At 42.5% G+C, this 16,018-nt stretch overlaps 1 protein-coding gene across 1 annotated transcript in view; it reads left to right on the top strand.

Moving 5' to 3' along the window:
- The first annotated feature begins 14,636 nt into the window (after positions 1–14,636).
- Positions 14,637–16,018, top strand: part of FAM91A1 (family with sequence similarity 91, member A1) — a 49,167-nt gene continuing 47,785 nt past the window's right edge. The window contains exon 1 of the mRNA XM_012001150.1: positions 14,637–14,973. Within this exon, the coding sequence (XP_011856540.1) occupies positions 14,902–14,973 (72 nt within the window). The 5' untranslated portion in view covers positions 14,637–14,901. The remainder of the gene's footprint in view (positions 14,974–16,018) is intronic.

Raw genomic sequence — 16,018 nt, forward strand, 5'->3', positions numbered from 1 at the left:
AAAACATTGATGAAAGAAATTGAAGAGGACACTAACAAATGGAAAGATATCCTGTGGTCATGAATATGTTAATTAATTATGTTAATATATTAAAATGTATATACTACCCAAAGTGACCTACAGCTTCAATGCAAATCCTATCAAACTACCAAATGACATTTTTCACAGAAATAGAAAAAACAATCCTGAAATTCATAAGGAACCACAAAATATCCTGAATAGCCAAAGCAATCTTGAACAAAAAGAACCAAGTTGGGAGCCCTCAAACTATCTGGCTTTAAAATATACTACAAAGCAATAGTAACCAAAATAGCATGGCATGGTATTACAGGATCTGTAGGGTGTCACTTTTCCACCTGGAAACCTCTGTGGCTGGTGGAACGTTTACCTGAGTTTTGCTTGGGCCCACTGGGCTCATTTTACCCACTAGGCCAGGCAGGCTACGCTCAGGAGTGCTGCTGGGCCAGATCCCATGCTTGCAAAGGGTGGGCCAGGTATGGAGTGGTAAGGGGTGTCTGAGTGAGTGCAGGGTCTGACCACTGCGTACAGCCAGGTGTGTTGGCTGCGGCAGAGCAGGCAGCTCCAGGTTCTGGCACAAGCACTGGCTTTCTGCTAGGCTGTGGCTAGACCAGGTGTACAGCAAAAGGGTTCCACTGTGGGCACCAGGAAATGTGGTGGTGCCCAGAAGGGAAGTTTGGAGATGCCAGGAACCGCAGAGCCCCAAGAGGGTTTCACAGCCCTGACTTGGAAGCCTCTAGGCCTGGGCTCCCCAAAGGGCTGCAGCTATTCTCTCCTTCTTGTTGCCCACAACGTGGCAAACCAGGGATCTGTTTCAGCCCTATTTGTGTTACAGCTCTTTCAGTCCCACCATTCAGTGGGTCCCGAATTGTTGTCCCATGTCCAGGAAGAATGAGGTATGCAAACAACTACAGGGTGAGCAAGGCAGAGAGGAGCTTCGTTGAGTGACAGAACAGCTCTCAGGAGATCCAACGTTGGTAGCTCCTTTCCACAGGCAGGTTGTCCCCATGAGTGTCCAGCTATCAGTGGAGAGGAGACCTGCAGTGGGTAGCTCCTTTCTGCAGGCAGGTTATCCCAATGTCTGTGTGAGTCTGACTGGTTCTGGGGTTTTTATGGGCTCAGAAGGGAGGAAGTGCATGCTTATTGGGCCTTGGGTGGACATGGGCAGGCCTGGAAAAAGCACCATAAGTTCTCACTCCAGGCCATGGACTCCACCTGGAACTGACAGCCTGGCACCCAGGCTGCAGGCTGGCCCTGGCTTGAAAGTGGAGCTTCACCAGGGACCCACTCCTTTCCACCTAGGAGCCTGTCTCCCTCCTGCTGCCATTGACAGGTTGTCCATGGCACCCAGGCTGTTTGTGCATAGGGGCACCTGTAGCCCCACGCCAAGCTGCCCTCAGCCCCCCTCAGTCTCTGTCCTGTGCTGGTCAGTGCCCAAAGTCCAGAGAGGGCTGAGGCAGCAAGAGGCTGGCGTGTCAGCACCACCCTGAGTGCATGCACACTTGGCCAGATTGTGACAGTGCCCAGGCTGGGCCACAACTTTGCTCTGAAATCAGAGTGGGTGCAGGAAGCCACGAGAGGCCAGGGAAAGGAAGCAGGCATTTCTAAGGCTGTGGGGGAAGCGGGGCTTACCAGGCCCCTGAGAGAGCAGGGATACCAAAGTCCGAAGCTGCACGTGGATGGCTTCAGCTGTGACAGGGAACATGGGATTTCCATCCCTTTAACTCATTAGGGGGTGGGCTCCCACCTGTTTTGCCCCTACTGGCTCCACAGAGCTCTGTGCACAGCCCCTGCCATGCCTCCCCTGCTGCAGCTGGCATCCTCACAGCTGCTGCTCCAGACAGGCCACTGCCACCATCACTGGCATAAAATCAGTCACATGGACCAATAGGACAGAACAGATAACCCAGAAGTAAATTCACACAAGAGAGGTTGGCTAATGGGTACAAAAATACAGTCAGATAATGGGAATAAGTTCATGTTAGGGTGACAATAGTTAACAATAATTCATTGTATACTTCAAAATAGCTGGAAGAGAAGATTTGAAATGTTTCCAACACAAAGAAGCGATAAATGTTTGAGGCAATGGATATCCCTTATTACTCTGATTTAATCATGACACAATAAATGTACGTATCAAAATATCACATGTACCTTATAAAGAGGTTCAGTTATTATCAATAAAAATTTAAAATTAAAATTAAACAGAAATAAATCCACATTTTTATAGCCAACACACACACTGCCAAGTGCACACATGGGGAAAGGACAGTCTCTTTAATAAACAGTGCTGGGAAGACTGAATTAGCCATATGCAGGAGAATGAAACTAGATTGCTATCTCTCACTGCTGAAAAAATCAACTTCAAATGGATTAAAGACCTAAATGTAAGACCAGAAACTAATAAACTATTAGAAGAAAACATAGGGGAAATGCTTTATGACATTGGTCTGGGGAAGAATTTTTTTGGGTAAGACCTCAAAAGCACAGGGAACAAAAGCAAAAACAGATGTATGAGATTACATCAAGCTAAGAAGCTTCTCCACAGCAAGGAAATAATCAACATAGTAAAGAGACAACCTACAGAATGGTTAATATCTAGAATACATAACAAGCTCAACTCAATAGCAAAACAAAAAACAAAAACAATCAGATTAAAAAATGGGCAAAAGATCTGACTAGACATATCTCAAAGGAAGATACACAAATGGCCAACAGGTATATGAAAAACTGCTCAACATAATTCATCATTGGGGAAATGCAAGTCAAAATCACAATAAGATACAACCTTATCCCAGTCAGAATAGCTATTACCAAAAGACAAAAAATAAATGCTGGCAAGGATGTGGAGAAAGGAGAAGTCTTATACACTGTTGGTGGGAATGTCAATTAGTACAGCTACTATAGAAAACAGCACGGAGGTTCATCAAAAAGTTAGAAATAGAACTGCCATATAATCCAACAATCCCACTAGTGGATACATATCCAAAGGAAATAAAATCAGTATGACAAAGAGCTAACTGCACTCTCATGCTTATTACAGCACTATTCATAATAGCCAAGATGTAAAATCAACCTAAGTGTCCATCAATGGATGTATTAGTCTGTTCTCACACTGCTAATAAAGACATACCCAGGACTGGGTAATTTATAAAGAAAAAGAGGTTTAATGGACTCATAGTTCCACGTGGCTGGGGAGGACTCACAATCATGGCAGAAGGTGAAAGGCACATCTTACACGGTGGCAGGCAAGAGAGCGCTTGTGCAGGGGAGCTCCTCTTTATAAAACCATCTGATCTTGTGAGACTTATTCACTATCACAAGAACAGCATGGGAAAGACTTGCCCTCATGATTCAATGACTTCCTACCAGGTCTCTCCCACAACACACGGGAATTATGGGAGCTACAATTTGAGATTTGGGTGGGGACATGGCCAAACCATATCAATGGAAAAATAAATCTTAAAAATATACACAATGGAACCCTATTCAGCCATAAAAAAGAATGAGATCCTGTCATTTGCAATAACATGAATGGACCTAGAGGACATTATGTTAAGTGAAATAAGCTATGAACAGAAGGACAAATACTGGATGACCTCAGACATATCCACATATGAATCTAAAGAAGTTCATCCTGTAGAGGTAAAGAGTAGAACAGTGGTTATCTGAGGCTGGAGAGAGGAGAGGGAGATGGGAGAGGTTGGTCCAGCTAGATAGAAGGAATAAGTTCTGCTGTTCTATTGCACACTATGGTGATTATAGCAAACAATGATGCATATTTCAAAATAGCTAGAAGAGGATTTCGAATATTCTTAACACAAAGAAATGACAAATGTTTGAGGTGATGGATATGCTAATTACCCTGATTTGATCATTACACAATATATACATGTATTGAAACATCACATTGTACCCTATAAATATGTACAATTATGTGTTAATTGAAAAAATTTTTTTGAAGAGCCAACTTTTTTTTCAGACTCAACTTTGTCAAGATTTGACCCAGCATAAATGAGCTAGAAATACAGTATGCTAAAGTCAAAAAGGCACTGGCCTGGGTTCTAATCTTGACCTAACCATGGCTGTGTTGTGCAGAACACAACTTTTGTGGGTCTCAGTTTCCTCATCTATAAAGTAAGAGTATATCTGCCAGGGTTTTATTTGTAAACAATAGGAACTGGTGCTGGCTGAATTAAGGATTTTTGGAAAAAGATTTATTAAGCAATATAGGATCTCTCAACAAACTTCTGAGAAGGCTATAGAACTAGGTCTGGAACTTCAGAGTCAGGAACACCACCAAAAACCATACACCAAAATTGGACAAGTGAGAAAATCACTGCCACCTCAGCTGCTCAGGGTTGGATGTCCCTGCAACTCCAGAAGCTCATCTTATTGAGACTGAGAAGATTCACATAGTCCCTGCTTCTTTTCAGCACCAGCTTCAGATTCAGACTCCAGCATGAGCATGTCTGATCAATGCAGCTGAGGTCACATGCTTAGGTGTAAGGTGCAAAAGCAGCTGGGAGTGAGAATATTTGGCATTTATAGGGCGGTGGGCTCAGCCAAATGAATGGCAAAAATCCAATAGAAAGGGGTTGGATATCTAGGTTCCTTTCTAAATCTGAGGCTGTGCATGCCACTGATTTTCAATAATTGCTGCATGTCTGCCAATGGATCACATGTGATGATTTTAGTTGGAACATACAAAAAACTTTACTTTGATAGCACTGCATTATTTCATGTATTTTAGGAAAATACAGTTAAGATATCAATTTGTGAATGACACAAAAGATTTGTACAAAGTGTGATAATTTAAAGAAGAGTCTTAATGATAGTTTAGATGATACTAAAAAAATCATATTATTCTTCAAATGACTGAAGTTTTGGAAACTGGTCTAGGTAAATGCGAATCTCTAAATTCCTTTTTGTGCCAAGTAATAGTAATACTGATGATGATAACAGTGATAACAAAAGTTTATACTTTTTAGCATTGTGGGCCAGATTTTCTTCTAAGCAGTTTACATGAGTTTTTTTTTTTTTTTTGGTTTTTTTTTTTTTTTTTTAAACATCACACCAATCTTATGAGATAGTTACTATTATTATCCCCACTTTACAAATGAGGAACCTGAGGCACAAAACAATTAACCAGAAGTTGCTCAGTACACAGTCAAATGGGGAGGTGAATTCAGGCCACTACTTTCTACCTGACGACGACATGAATAGATTGGACGTGGGTTCCTGCACAATTATTGCACCTAATATCTTCAGCACCAATTGGGATTAGGGCACAGAAGCATAAAGTGAATGCTTTTATGGTACATTTTCATGCCAAGTGGTTTGTCATCTAGAGTAGGACTCTCATCCTTAGCTCTATTGACATTTTGGGGACTGTCCTATGCACTGTAGCAGAGCATCCCTGACCCCTATCCATCAGATGCCAGTAGCACCTTCTCCAGTTTTAACAACCAAACATGTCTCTGGACATAGCCAAATGTCCCCTGGGGACAAAACTGCCCCAAGTTGAGAACTACTGGTTTAGGAAGTACTGAAGTGTCTGAGTGAAGAATCCACTAACGATCGTCAGCATGATGCAATGGTGTGACTAAGTTGCTCTGGTATGTTTGTGTATTCTCTCACAGTATCATGTCATTATCTGTTAACAGCAGGTGTGCTTAGCTTCTCATATCAGAAATAAATATATAGTACCAGCTTGTACCAACTATTGGTTTTCCATGCAATGTGTGGTGAATCTTTAACTTTATGGCTTGCTTACCAATGGAACAATAAGCTTCTTACTTCCCTTGAATACAGTGGCCACACACAGAGCAAGAAACTCTCTTTAAATATTTAAGCCAGTCCACATTTCTTTCCCTGACTTGGTGTTTTGTCATATTTGGAATTTTTTTTTGTTCTATGTAAACATAGGACAGATTATAAACTTGGTACACTCTCCATATTTAAATATGTTCATCAGGATTTTAAAGACAAAAATTAAAACAATGGTCATGATATAATAATATATCATAAAACACTGAAGAGCTAAAAAATAAAAGGATAAATTATCACATAGGTGGAGCTTTCTGGTCATTAACACCAGAGTCTAGCAAGAACATCACTTTATTCTTTTTATTTTAGTGTACATTTTTGTTCCCTTATACTGCCCATATAGTCTCTGGCAGCCAAAACACCTTTTCCTCCAGTCCCTTCAGATCTATCCCATGTTAAAAACCCAGCATAAAAGCCACCTCTTTCATAATTGCTTCCAGAATCCTTAATGAGAAGCTCCCTTTCCTTCTACTAGCATCTTGTACCAGTCATTACTTTCTACTTTATATTCCACTGGGTTATATACCTGGATTTTCAACCCTACTATACTGTACATTATTTAAGGGTAAAGATCATGCCTTGTTCATCTCTGTGTTCCCAAATGCTTAATGTAGCACCTTGAACATAGAAACCATTCAGTCCTGAAATAAGGTATCCTTTTGTTAAATTAATCCTTCTCAGATTGATTTCAGATTTCTAGAATCAGAAATCAATATTTGGCAGCAAGGCATAATCAGTTGCAAACACTATTTCTGTTGTTGGACTCTGAGAATCAGGGTTATGGGGGGATCTCAGTGTCAACCTCACCATCCTCTTCCCTTATTTATAGAGTAAGAGATTTTCCTCTGGGATTTTTCTTTAGCCCTAAATATTTATTGAACTGCTTTCTGTCTCCTTCACACTTGAGAATTAATCACAATCTTTGGTATTCATTTCAGTGGTGGAGTCCATGAAGCAATCTTTATCCCTATACTCTTTTTAGCCTGGGTCAGAATTATCTGCCTCAAATAATCCCACCAAAACTTTGATCCTTTAAAAGATTCACAGTTCCCATCAGAGATAGGCTCTTCAGTAAGTCACAGTTTTGGTCTTCTTGGCTCTTTATCTTTCTGAGTGATCCGTGAAAGCCTGCTTTCCTTCACCTCATGACAGGCTCTGCTGTGTGACAGCCAGGGATGATAATGTGTGGATACTGATGCTATCTTAGCAGGCAGATAGCGAGGGATTATCACTCCAATTCAGTCTTGCTCCTTATCTCCCATGTGCAGAAAATAGGTCTTGCTTCAGACTAAAGCTGGTAGTTGTTTTGCGTTGAAAATGTTCGTATGTGACTAATCGTATACACAAAGAACATGCAGTTGCTTTATTTCCTGAGGTGGACCTAATCATTCTTACACTCCCACTCCACTGGCTAGTGGTGGGAGTTGGGGGAAGCTTAAATCTATCAATTGAAAGACTCGTATTTGGCCTCTTTCTGTTTAAATATAGTCATCTCACTGGGACTATGGTTTCTACTGGGAGATGCTCTCTCGAAGATTTCAACTTCCTACCCTGTTTCTCCCCAAGATATGCCAGTGGGAGCTAAAAGAATTCAGAAAACCCTTTCTCAACAAAGCCTGGTTTTTAAGACTACTGTCTTGCTCAGACTCAAAAATCCTAGGTTGTATTTCAAAAGCTGAGCTTTGACTTTCTCTTGGGTTTTCTTTGTAATAAGCCTTATTTTCTCAAAGGCAAATAGATGTCTCTGGCTTCTTGATTAATCTTTTTCTGACTTTTGTTTTCCTGGGCTACTTTTACCAGGTACACAATTCAGCTAGCTTTCTATATCCCTAAAAAAAAAAAGAAAAGAGAAATAAAATATTGTCCATTAAGGCTATATCATTTCTAAAAACATGTGGTAATTAATAACTTTGTTAAATCTAAAAGAAAGAGAAGTCAACATTTCTGTTCTTCAGAGAGAACAAATGCTTACGTAGACCTGGCCAAGAAATAGCCAATTTATATTTTTCCAGGATTAGTTGTAGTTGTAGCCAAGAAAGTGTCCTATCTCTCACTCACATCTTGTTTATAGAGGCCACGAAACAATCCTACTCTACTTGAACTTAATCCCTAATCACAGTTTAAGCTAGTAGACAAATTTGTATTTCTTGTTAGACAGTTAAGAGATTACGTGTTACTAAAGGTGTAAAGTTTGAATGGTGTAATGTAGAGGGAAACAAAACCAATTTCATTTTAGCCAAGTTCCAAGGCATTGTAACAATATACCCAAATAAGCTAAAAAGATCCAAGGTGGCCCAGTGCCATCTGTGTAACACATACTCAGATAATTTCCATATTGGTCCAATAGTGTGTAATTCTTTATTTATCTCCCAGTTTTCCTGATTGTTATCAAGGGGTAGAGAAATTATGTCCTTGGTCTACATAAATGTTGAATAGATGGCTGCTTATTTCTCACACTAAAAGCTTAGACTGGGTAATTGTTTTGCATATGCAAAACTTATTATATACGATCATGGAATTACTGAGTCATAGAGTTAGGATTAGACATTAGAAGTTATCCTTGTTCAGTCTCCTCATTTTACGAATTCATTTTAGCAAATGCTTATTGAGTACCTGAGGCCCAAAGAGGCCTGATAAATGGTGGTCAACTTTTGTTGTACATTGGAATTACCTGGGGATATTTTTTTAAAATGCAGCACCCAGCTCATCCCTTGGAAAGGTTTCGCTCTGTCACCCGAACTGGAGCCCTTTGAGGCTCATTACAGTCTCAAACTCCTGAGCGCAAGTGAACCTCAGCCTCCCAGTGGTCTTTGTAGACAGCCTGATGGAGTCTCATGGCAGAGAAGACTAATTAAACAATGTCTTCCAATTTTAATAAATTTCTGCAATCCCCCCCCAGCAAAAAAATGCAGCACCTAGACTTTAACCCCAGAAACTCTGACATAGTTGATCTTCTCTGAGATCTAGACATTTGTAGTTTAAACAACTTTTCAGGCAATTCTTATGCTCCTAGTACTACCTTCACCCTTTAAAAAAACTGGCATTCAAGTTATTCATTCTGTATCTTATCCCTTCAAGATTACCCATATACTTACATTAACTAATTTGAGGAAGAAATGTAAAAAAATATGAGAACTCTCCAGAAGGCATTCACTTCCACTGGGCTTCATCATCTTATGCCTTTTGCTTCTGTTTTTCCAGCTAGTCCAACCTTTTCTAAAAAATGACGTGAGCCGGGTGCGGGGGCTCACTCCTGTAATTCTAGCACTTTGGGAGGCTGATGCGGGCAGATCACGAGGTCAGGAGTTTGAGACTAGCCTGGCCAACATGGTGAAACCCTGTATCTACTAAAAATACAAAATATTAGTCAGGCATGGTGGCAGGCGCCTGTAATCCCAGCTACTTGGGAGGCTGAGGCAGGAGAATCACTTGAACCTGGGAGGCGGAGGTTGCAGTGAGCCAAGATCGCGCCATTGCACTCCAGCGTGGGCTACGGGGTGAGGCTCCGTTTCAAAAATAAATAAATTGATAATAAAAATAAAATAAAACAGAGTACCAATGTGGAATACCTCCCTATTCACTAAAAATGTGATTTTACTCCTTGTCATGGATACTGTGACAATATTTTCAATTAAGGATAAATCATGCTTTGTAGTTGACCAACTTATCCCGTCTACCTGAGCTACGAAGGGGCACAAATGGTGACCTTGAGATTGTACAAACCTCAATTGGACCACTTCACAGTGGGCGGGCCTAAGTACAACAAGGATTATTAGATACTGTAGACAAATTAGAAAATGAATTTCATGGACTTTAAAGCCTGAGGGAATGGCTTGGGTTAAAGTCAACGGTTAGAATCGGGAAAGTGGAATTTGCAGATTTTAAATATAGAATTGTTGTGTGAGATCAACCCCTGGTGGTCACCTTAACTATTACAATTGTTCGGCATTTGTGTAGAGGTGGTGGGGCTCTTGATACTGGAGTGTTCATTTCCACCAACTCAGAGCACAAATGTCCTAAACACAAACTGATTTCAAATGGCAGAAATATAACGTTCTCTATAGTATACATGGATACAGAATGTTAATCTTTCAAAAGGCTCTGTGGCAGGGCATCTCTCTGATTCTTTAAAACAAGCTTGTAGTTTTTCAGTTGTTTTCCATCAATTGCAAAATAAAGTCCTAGAAACTCTTTAGTGTAAAGAAAAATGTCCCTGCATTTTCTTGCCCCTTCCCATCTCTGCGTCCTCACATCTCGATTCTTCAGAATTCTACTCAGTGTCCAGATGAAAAGTTTTCCAGGTAAAGAAGGAGGGATAAGCATTCCAGAAACTGGTATTCTATATGCAGAGATTCAAAGGGATTAAACTGTAGGGCATGTTTAGGGGGATTGCAAATGTCTTAGTCTTTCTGAAGTGTGTGAGTCAAGAGACAATGGATACCTGAACTTTCCAGCCTAGCTAAAAAGCTTTCTTTACTTTCCACGAAGACAAGGCTACAAAATTATTTTTCACTCCAAAATAAAGAAAGCATAACTGACAGCTTCCATGAAAGGGAGGCAGTAGGGAGTAGTGGGGAATATGGCCCTTGGGAAAGCCTGGGTCCTAAGCGAGGCAGCCTCTTCTCAGCTTCACTGTCTGGTATGAAGGAGGGCGATGCTGCAGGACTTTCTAAAGTTTCAAGAGAATTCCCAAATCTGGACTTTTATGAAAATCTGCTCCTATGCAACATTTATTGTTTATTTGATATTACTGAGTGCCTACTATGTGCTGACCTAAGCCTGAGGACACAGCAGAGAACAAAACAGGCAAAAGCCCCTATCGTTTGGAAGCTTCCTGTCTGATGGGAGAGACAATTTTAAAGATTAAGTCATTTACTGATTATATTAGATGGTAATAAGTGCCATCTCCATTTTATGAAGAAAAATAACGCAGGGGAGGAGGATGCAGAGGGTTGGAGATATGTTACGATTTTGAATAAGGTGGTCAGGAAAGGCTTAACTGAGAAGTAGCACTTCGGAGCTCAGATATCACATAACTAGTTCATTCATTCAATACAATCAATGGTATTTATTGAGCACTTATTATATACGATGCATGATTCTAGGTCCTAGAGATATACTGATGAACAAGAAAAAGTCCTTCCTTTCATGCAGAGACAGACAACAGGCAAGGAACCAAACAGGATAATGTTGGACAGTAATTCCTTGCAATGAAGGACATTAACAAGGTAATGACAGCGGTAATGAGGTTAGAGGGAGGTTGGGGGGAGAACTGGCTAGGGTGGACAAGGTAGTTGGAGAAGGCCACTCTAAGTGACAGTGGGTGGACTGAAAGGAACGTGCTGTGCAAAGGTCTGGGGAAAGGCATTCAAGGTGGAGGGGATTAGAAGGGTAAAAACTGGGAGGTGGGAACAAGCGAGGCTAAGGCATCTGGCATGGAGATAAAATGGTTCATGGAACAGAGCAAAGCATATATGGTATGGAAACCCACGACTAAGGTTGGACTCAGGCAAAATTGTGAAATAGAAAAATGTTACAGTGACTCCCTTTCCTTTCTTTTTTCTGGACACCATTTCCTCCCCTACAGGTGCTTCCCTAGCCTCATTTCATCCCTGAGCTCTATCTCTTTCAAACTTGCTCTCAGAAAAGGATGTGACAGCTCATGTATACTTAAAAAATAATAAGGCTTAAAAGGAATTATTCCTCGTAAGAGCATTTACATTTGAATCACAATGACTTTAATTATAACATTTGATGCACCAGGTATTTGAGTGTTGGAATATTTTATTGTTGGGGAGTATATTAATTTCCTATTGCTGATGTAACAAATTACTACAAATTTAGTGCCTTAAAATCACACACAGTTATTATCTTACATTTCAGGAGATCAGAAGCTCAAAATGGCTCAGCAGGGCTGTGCTCCTTTTGGAGAATCCATTTCTTCTTCCAGCTCCTAGAAGCTGTTCACATTCCTTGGCCTGTGGCCCTGCATCACTCTGATTTCTGCTTCTGCTGTCACATTACCTTCTCTAACTCTGACCCCCTACCTCCCCCTAATAAGGACCTTGTGATTACCTTGAACCCACTTGGATAATTCAGGATTATCTTCCCATGTCACGATCCTTAACTGCATCTGCAAAGTCCTTTTTACCATATAAGGGGCAAATTCACAAGTTCTAGGAATTAGGATGTGAACATCTTTGGGGGCTGTTATTATTCCTACCACACATTCTTGAGTCTATGAGTGGGGTCACTAGATGGCTCTCTATTTTCAGGTAGTTTCTGCTCATTATTTCTGTTGGAATTTGGGGAATGAAATAGTTTTATAGTCTTTCTAAAGGGCCAATTGCCTAAGTTAGTTGGACAGTTTTCCTCAATCTGACCTGGTAAAGCCAGATAACACTGAATTTCATTGTACTTGTTTGTGCTTTTGAACACTTTTTTTTTCCTTTAACCCACAGTGTTAATTCAAATGGCAGCTTCTGGGATGGAGCTTCTAACACTCTGCAGTTTCTGAACTCTGCGGAATTTGAAAAGCCAAAGGTCTAGTAAAGTAAACATTAGTAGGAGCCTCAGTCAAGGACGTAAGGGAAGGACATTATTGCTAAATGAAAAGATGAGGTGCTGTAATGAGTGTTACACGTAGAGTCAGTCCAGTGAGCTGCTGTTTTCAGCTTTCTGGTGCTTGGGGAAGCAGTCTTGTTTCTGAACTTCCCAGCAGAGGGGGTCATGGAGCCCTGTGGGTTAACTTACCGTCTTTGAACTGCTATCCTCTCAAAGACTGTTCCTTGGTGGGAAATGAGGCAGATCAGTATTTTAATAAGACTGTGTATTAAGCCAAAGTCCATTACTGGTTCCTACTCATAAAGGCTTGTTATTTGAATTCTTCCCATCCACATAGCTTTGACTCATTCCCATTTCCTCCTTCATGTGTCTGCTTTTCTCAGCTACTTGCTGAGTGAGAACCTTTTCTAGTTACAGGGTCGCATTTTCAAAGGTCTGTTTGCCTTATTAATTTAATGGGTGTAGGTTCACCTCTGCTTATCCCGTGTCCACTTTTATAGTTTTTAATGCATCCATTAAACTCAATATAGTGAGTTTATCAGGCATTCACCTGCTGAACTGCTATCATTAGCTAAAATAATAGTTTACAGGGATTTTTTAAACTAAGTTGACTTTAATTTTCATTGTTACTTATATTGCATTAGATCTAAGTTAGACTTCGGAAGAATATGGGTTCTTCCATACTTAGAACTGTAAAGCGTTATTTTAGAGGACGTTTATGTTGTTGACTTTGAATGAACATTGTCTAAATTGGAACTGGAGGTAGAAGAGTTCAGGGAGTGAGAGCCTGAGTTGGGGAACTGAAAGGATGGCTCTGGAGTAAGGATAGCCTTGGGCTCCAGTTTGGCTCTGTCAGTACTACCCGTGTGATCTTGCGAGCAAGTCACGAAGCCCTGCCAAGCCTCAGTCTCCTCCTCTATCAAACTGGGATAGTAACAGTGGTTACTGTTGTAGGAATATCAGGGTTGTGAGGAATAACAATCCATTGCCAAGTCAAGGGCTTAATACATGGTGGGCAGGTAATCAATATTTGTTGAATAAATGTCTCGTGGTTAGAGTTCAGTTAACTTTAGCTATGCTGATGAGGGTCTGTAAACATGAGATTCAAAGCACTTATCTTTGGGCTATTATAGTTGGATAATAGGAGACCAAAACATCTAAACAACGGCAGTGTGTACTTGTCACCTTTGTTTCATCAGACATAATGGGGTTTCTGCTAAGCATCAGACTTGCTAGCTGTTGAGGTGTGAGCTAGGTATCTTACAAAAAGGTCTAAGTATACATCTCCTAGTGTATAATAAAACATTATTTAAAACCATTGTTAAAAACTGAAAAACAGTTGCAGAAACACTGAACTTGTCTCTGGTTGCTACCAGGAATAATGGTCATGGGTTTGCTAAGGCAGCGTAACAACTTCTGGAAGAAATTACTCCCAAAGACCTTATCACTACATCTGAAATTAAGACATGCTGGATTTCTGCTTTTAAAAAGTGACTGGAGGCATTTGTGTGGAGCAGAAGAAAGCAGACACCGACAGGCTGCATGACAAAGGTTGGCAAGGGTCTCTCTCTGTCTCCTTGGTTGCCTGTGGGCTGCCTCCACCTGTCAGCACCACTGTTTAAAGCTTCAGCTCCCTGAATCTCTGCATTGTAAGAATTTGTATCTTCTTGGGAAGTGGAGCCCTGTGGCGCGCAGCACACCGTGGAAGGGAAGAGGGCTTACCAGACCTTTGCTCTCCCACTGCCCATGCTTCTCGCTCAACCCGGTGCAAGATCTGACTTAGAGATTCTTTCTTTCCCCCAGGGCCCTGGACCGGTCCCCTGCACCCCCACGCCTCGTCTCACTGGCTCGGGTTCGGGGCTGGCCTGTGGAGAACCCCCGCGAGCTCACGGCACTCCAATGTAAAGCCAGCCATTGCCGGCCCGCTTCCCAGGTCGCTTTTCTCTGAAAACCGACCCCAGTGCCTCCGGCTTCACAATTTGAGGAAACTGGGTCATCAGCAACGGCAACGCAAACCCAAGCGACTATCTCCGTTCATTCAGAGACTGAAACCGCGAGACGAAGCGCGCGGGCGTGACGCGAGGCGCTCACCCGCGCACCTCCGGGTACCTCATCGTCGCCCCGCCCCGCAGCCTGTAGAGGGCGTAGATGGAGGGCGTGGCTAGAGGCCAGTCCGCGACCCGCCCCTCCGGCCGCGCGCCAGCGGACGGAAGTGACGTGTGCCCAGAGCCATTTCCGGCGGGCCGAAACTAGGAAGAAACTTGTAGCTGTTCAAGCGACCCAGCCTCCCCATCGCTGCTGCTGTTGTGTTCTGTTGGCCCGGGCCGCACAGAACGGTCAGGAGCCTAGGCCATGGGGCAGCCTGGGCCTTCTGCAGTGTGAGGCGCGGGGCCTTCCGCGGCGCTCCGCTGACAGGCTGCGGGCGGGCAGGCGGGAGGCGTAGTGTGGGTCGCGGTCGCGGCCCCCGCCGCCGGCCCTGGCCGCGGCATCATGAACATAGACGTGGAGTTCCACATCCGGCACAACTACCCCTGGAACAAGTTGCCGGCCAACGTGAGACAGGTACGGCCGGAACCTGGGACTGGGCCCCTGACTGGTTCGGCCCGCCCAGCGGTCACCTGCTTGCCTTGCTCGTGGGGCCCGAGCGGGCTGCTCCCGGCTGACTCCCTTCCTTTACCCCTCCGTGGTCTTGGGGAGACAGACCCTCAGCCCAGGGCGAGGAGGGGACGGCTGTGGGACCACAGGGCCAGGACTGGGCCGTTGCTAAATGGGATAGCATGGTATCCATAGGACTCGACTGGCGCCTTTGCCAGCAGCCTCCATTCAGCCGGGCACCTACGATAGTGATTTTAAACACGGTCCTTGACCTCCAGAATTTCAGGATGGTGGAAAAGGGATGGGAAACAAACGAATACGATACAGGGTGATAGCAGCTCATACACACCTCCGTTGTAGTATATGTGAGAGCAAAGGGAGGGAGAAATTATCCTGGGAGAGTTGGAAGGATTTGTAAGGCAGACACTTAAATTGGGCCTTGGAGGACAAATAAGAGTTAAATAAGAGGGAATAAAGATTTTTCCAGTGGGGAGGGAAAGTCATTTTACAAAGTTTGGATGAGTGAAAGAACATGTCTCATGAGTAGCAAGTGACTGTATCACCAGAGTTTGGATTGATATGTTTGGAGTTGAAGTTTTTTGAGTGCGCGGGGTTGGTAGCAGATGAGCCTGGGAAAGTGGTCAGGGCCAGATTTTAAAGGGGCTCGTGTGCGTTGTTTTGTTGGACTTTATCCTCCAGACAAGATGGGTTTATCAGAGATGTTTCAACAAGAGTAACACGAGGTTTTTGAAAGTTAATGCTCTTATTTTTTTAGTCTATTTTACTCAGTTGTTTAATAGATATTTGTTGAGCACCTACTAGGTGCTGTGTGTTGCTCTAGGTGCAGGCAATTTGCAACAGTCAACAAGACAAAGACTGCCTTCATGGAGCTTACATTTTACTAAAGAAAGATAGACGTAAACAAATAAATGAATAAATACGTAACATAGCAGATGGTTTTAAGTCTTACAAAAGTAGTGATATGGGCTACAGATAAGGCACTGCTGCTCTG

Source organism: Mandrillus leucophaeus, unplaced genomic scaffold, assembly GCF_000951045.1.
Source record: "Mandrillus leucophaeus isolate KB7577 unplaced genomic scaffold, Mleu.le_1.0 Scaffold650, whole genome shotgun sequence".
Classification (NCBI taxonomy): domain Eukaryota; kingdom Metazoa; phylum Chordata; class Mammalia; order Primates; family Cercopithecidae; genus Mandrillus; species Mandrillus leucophaeus.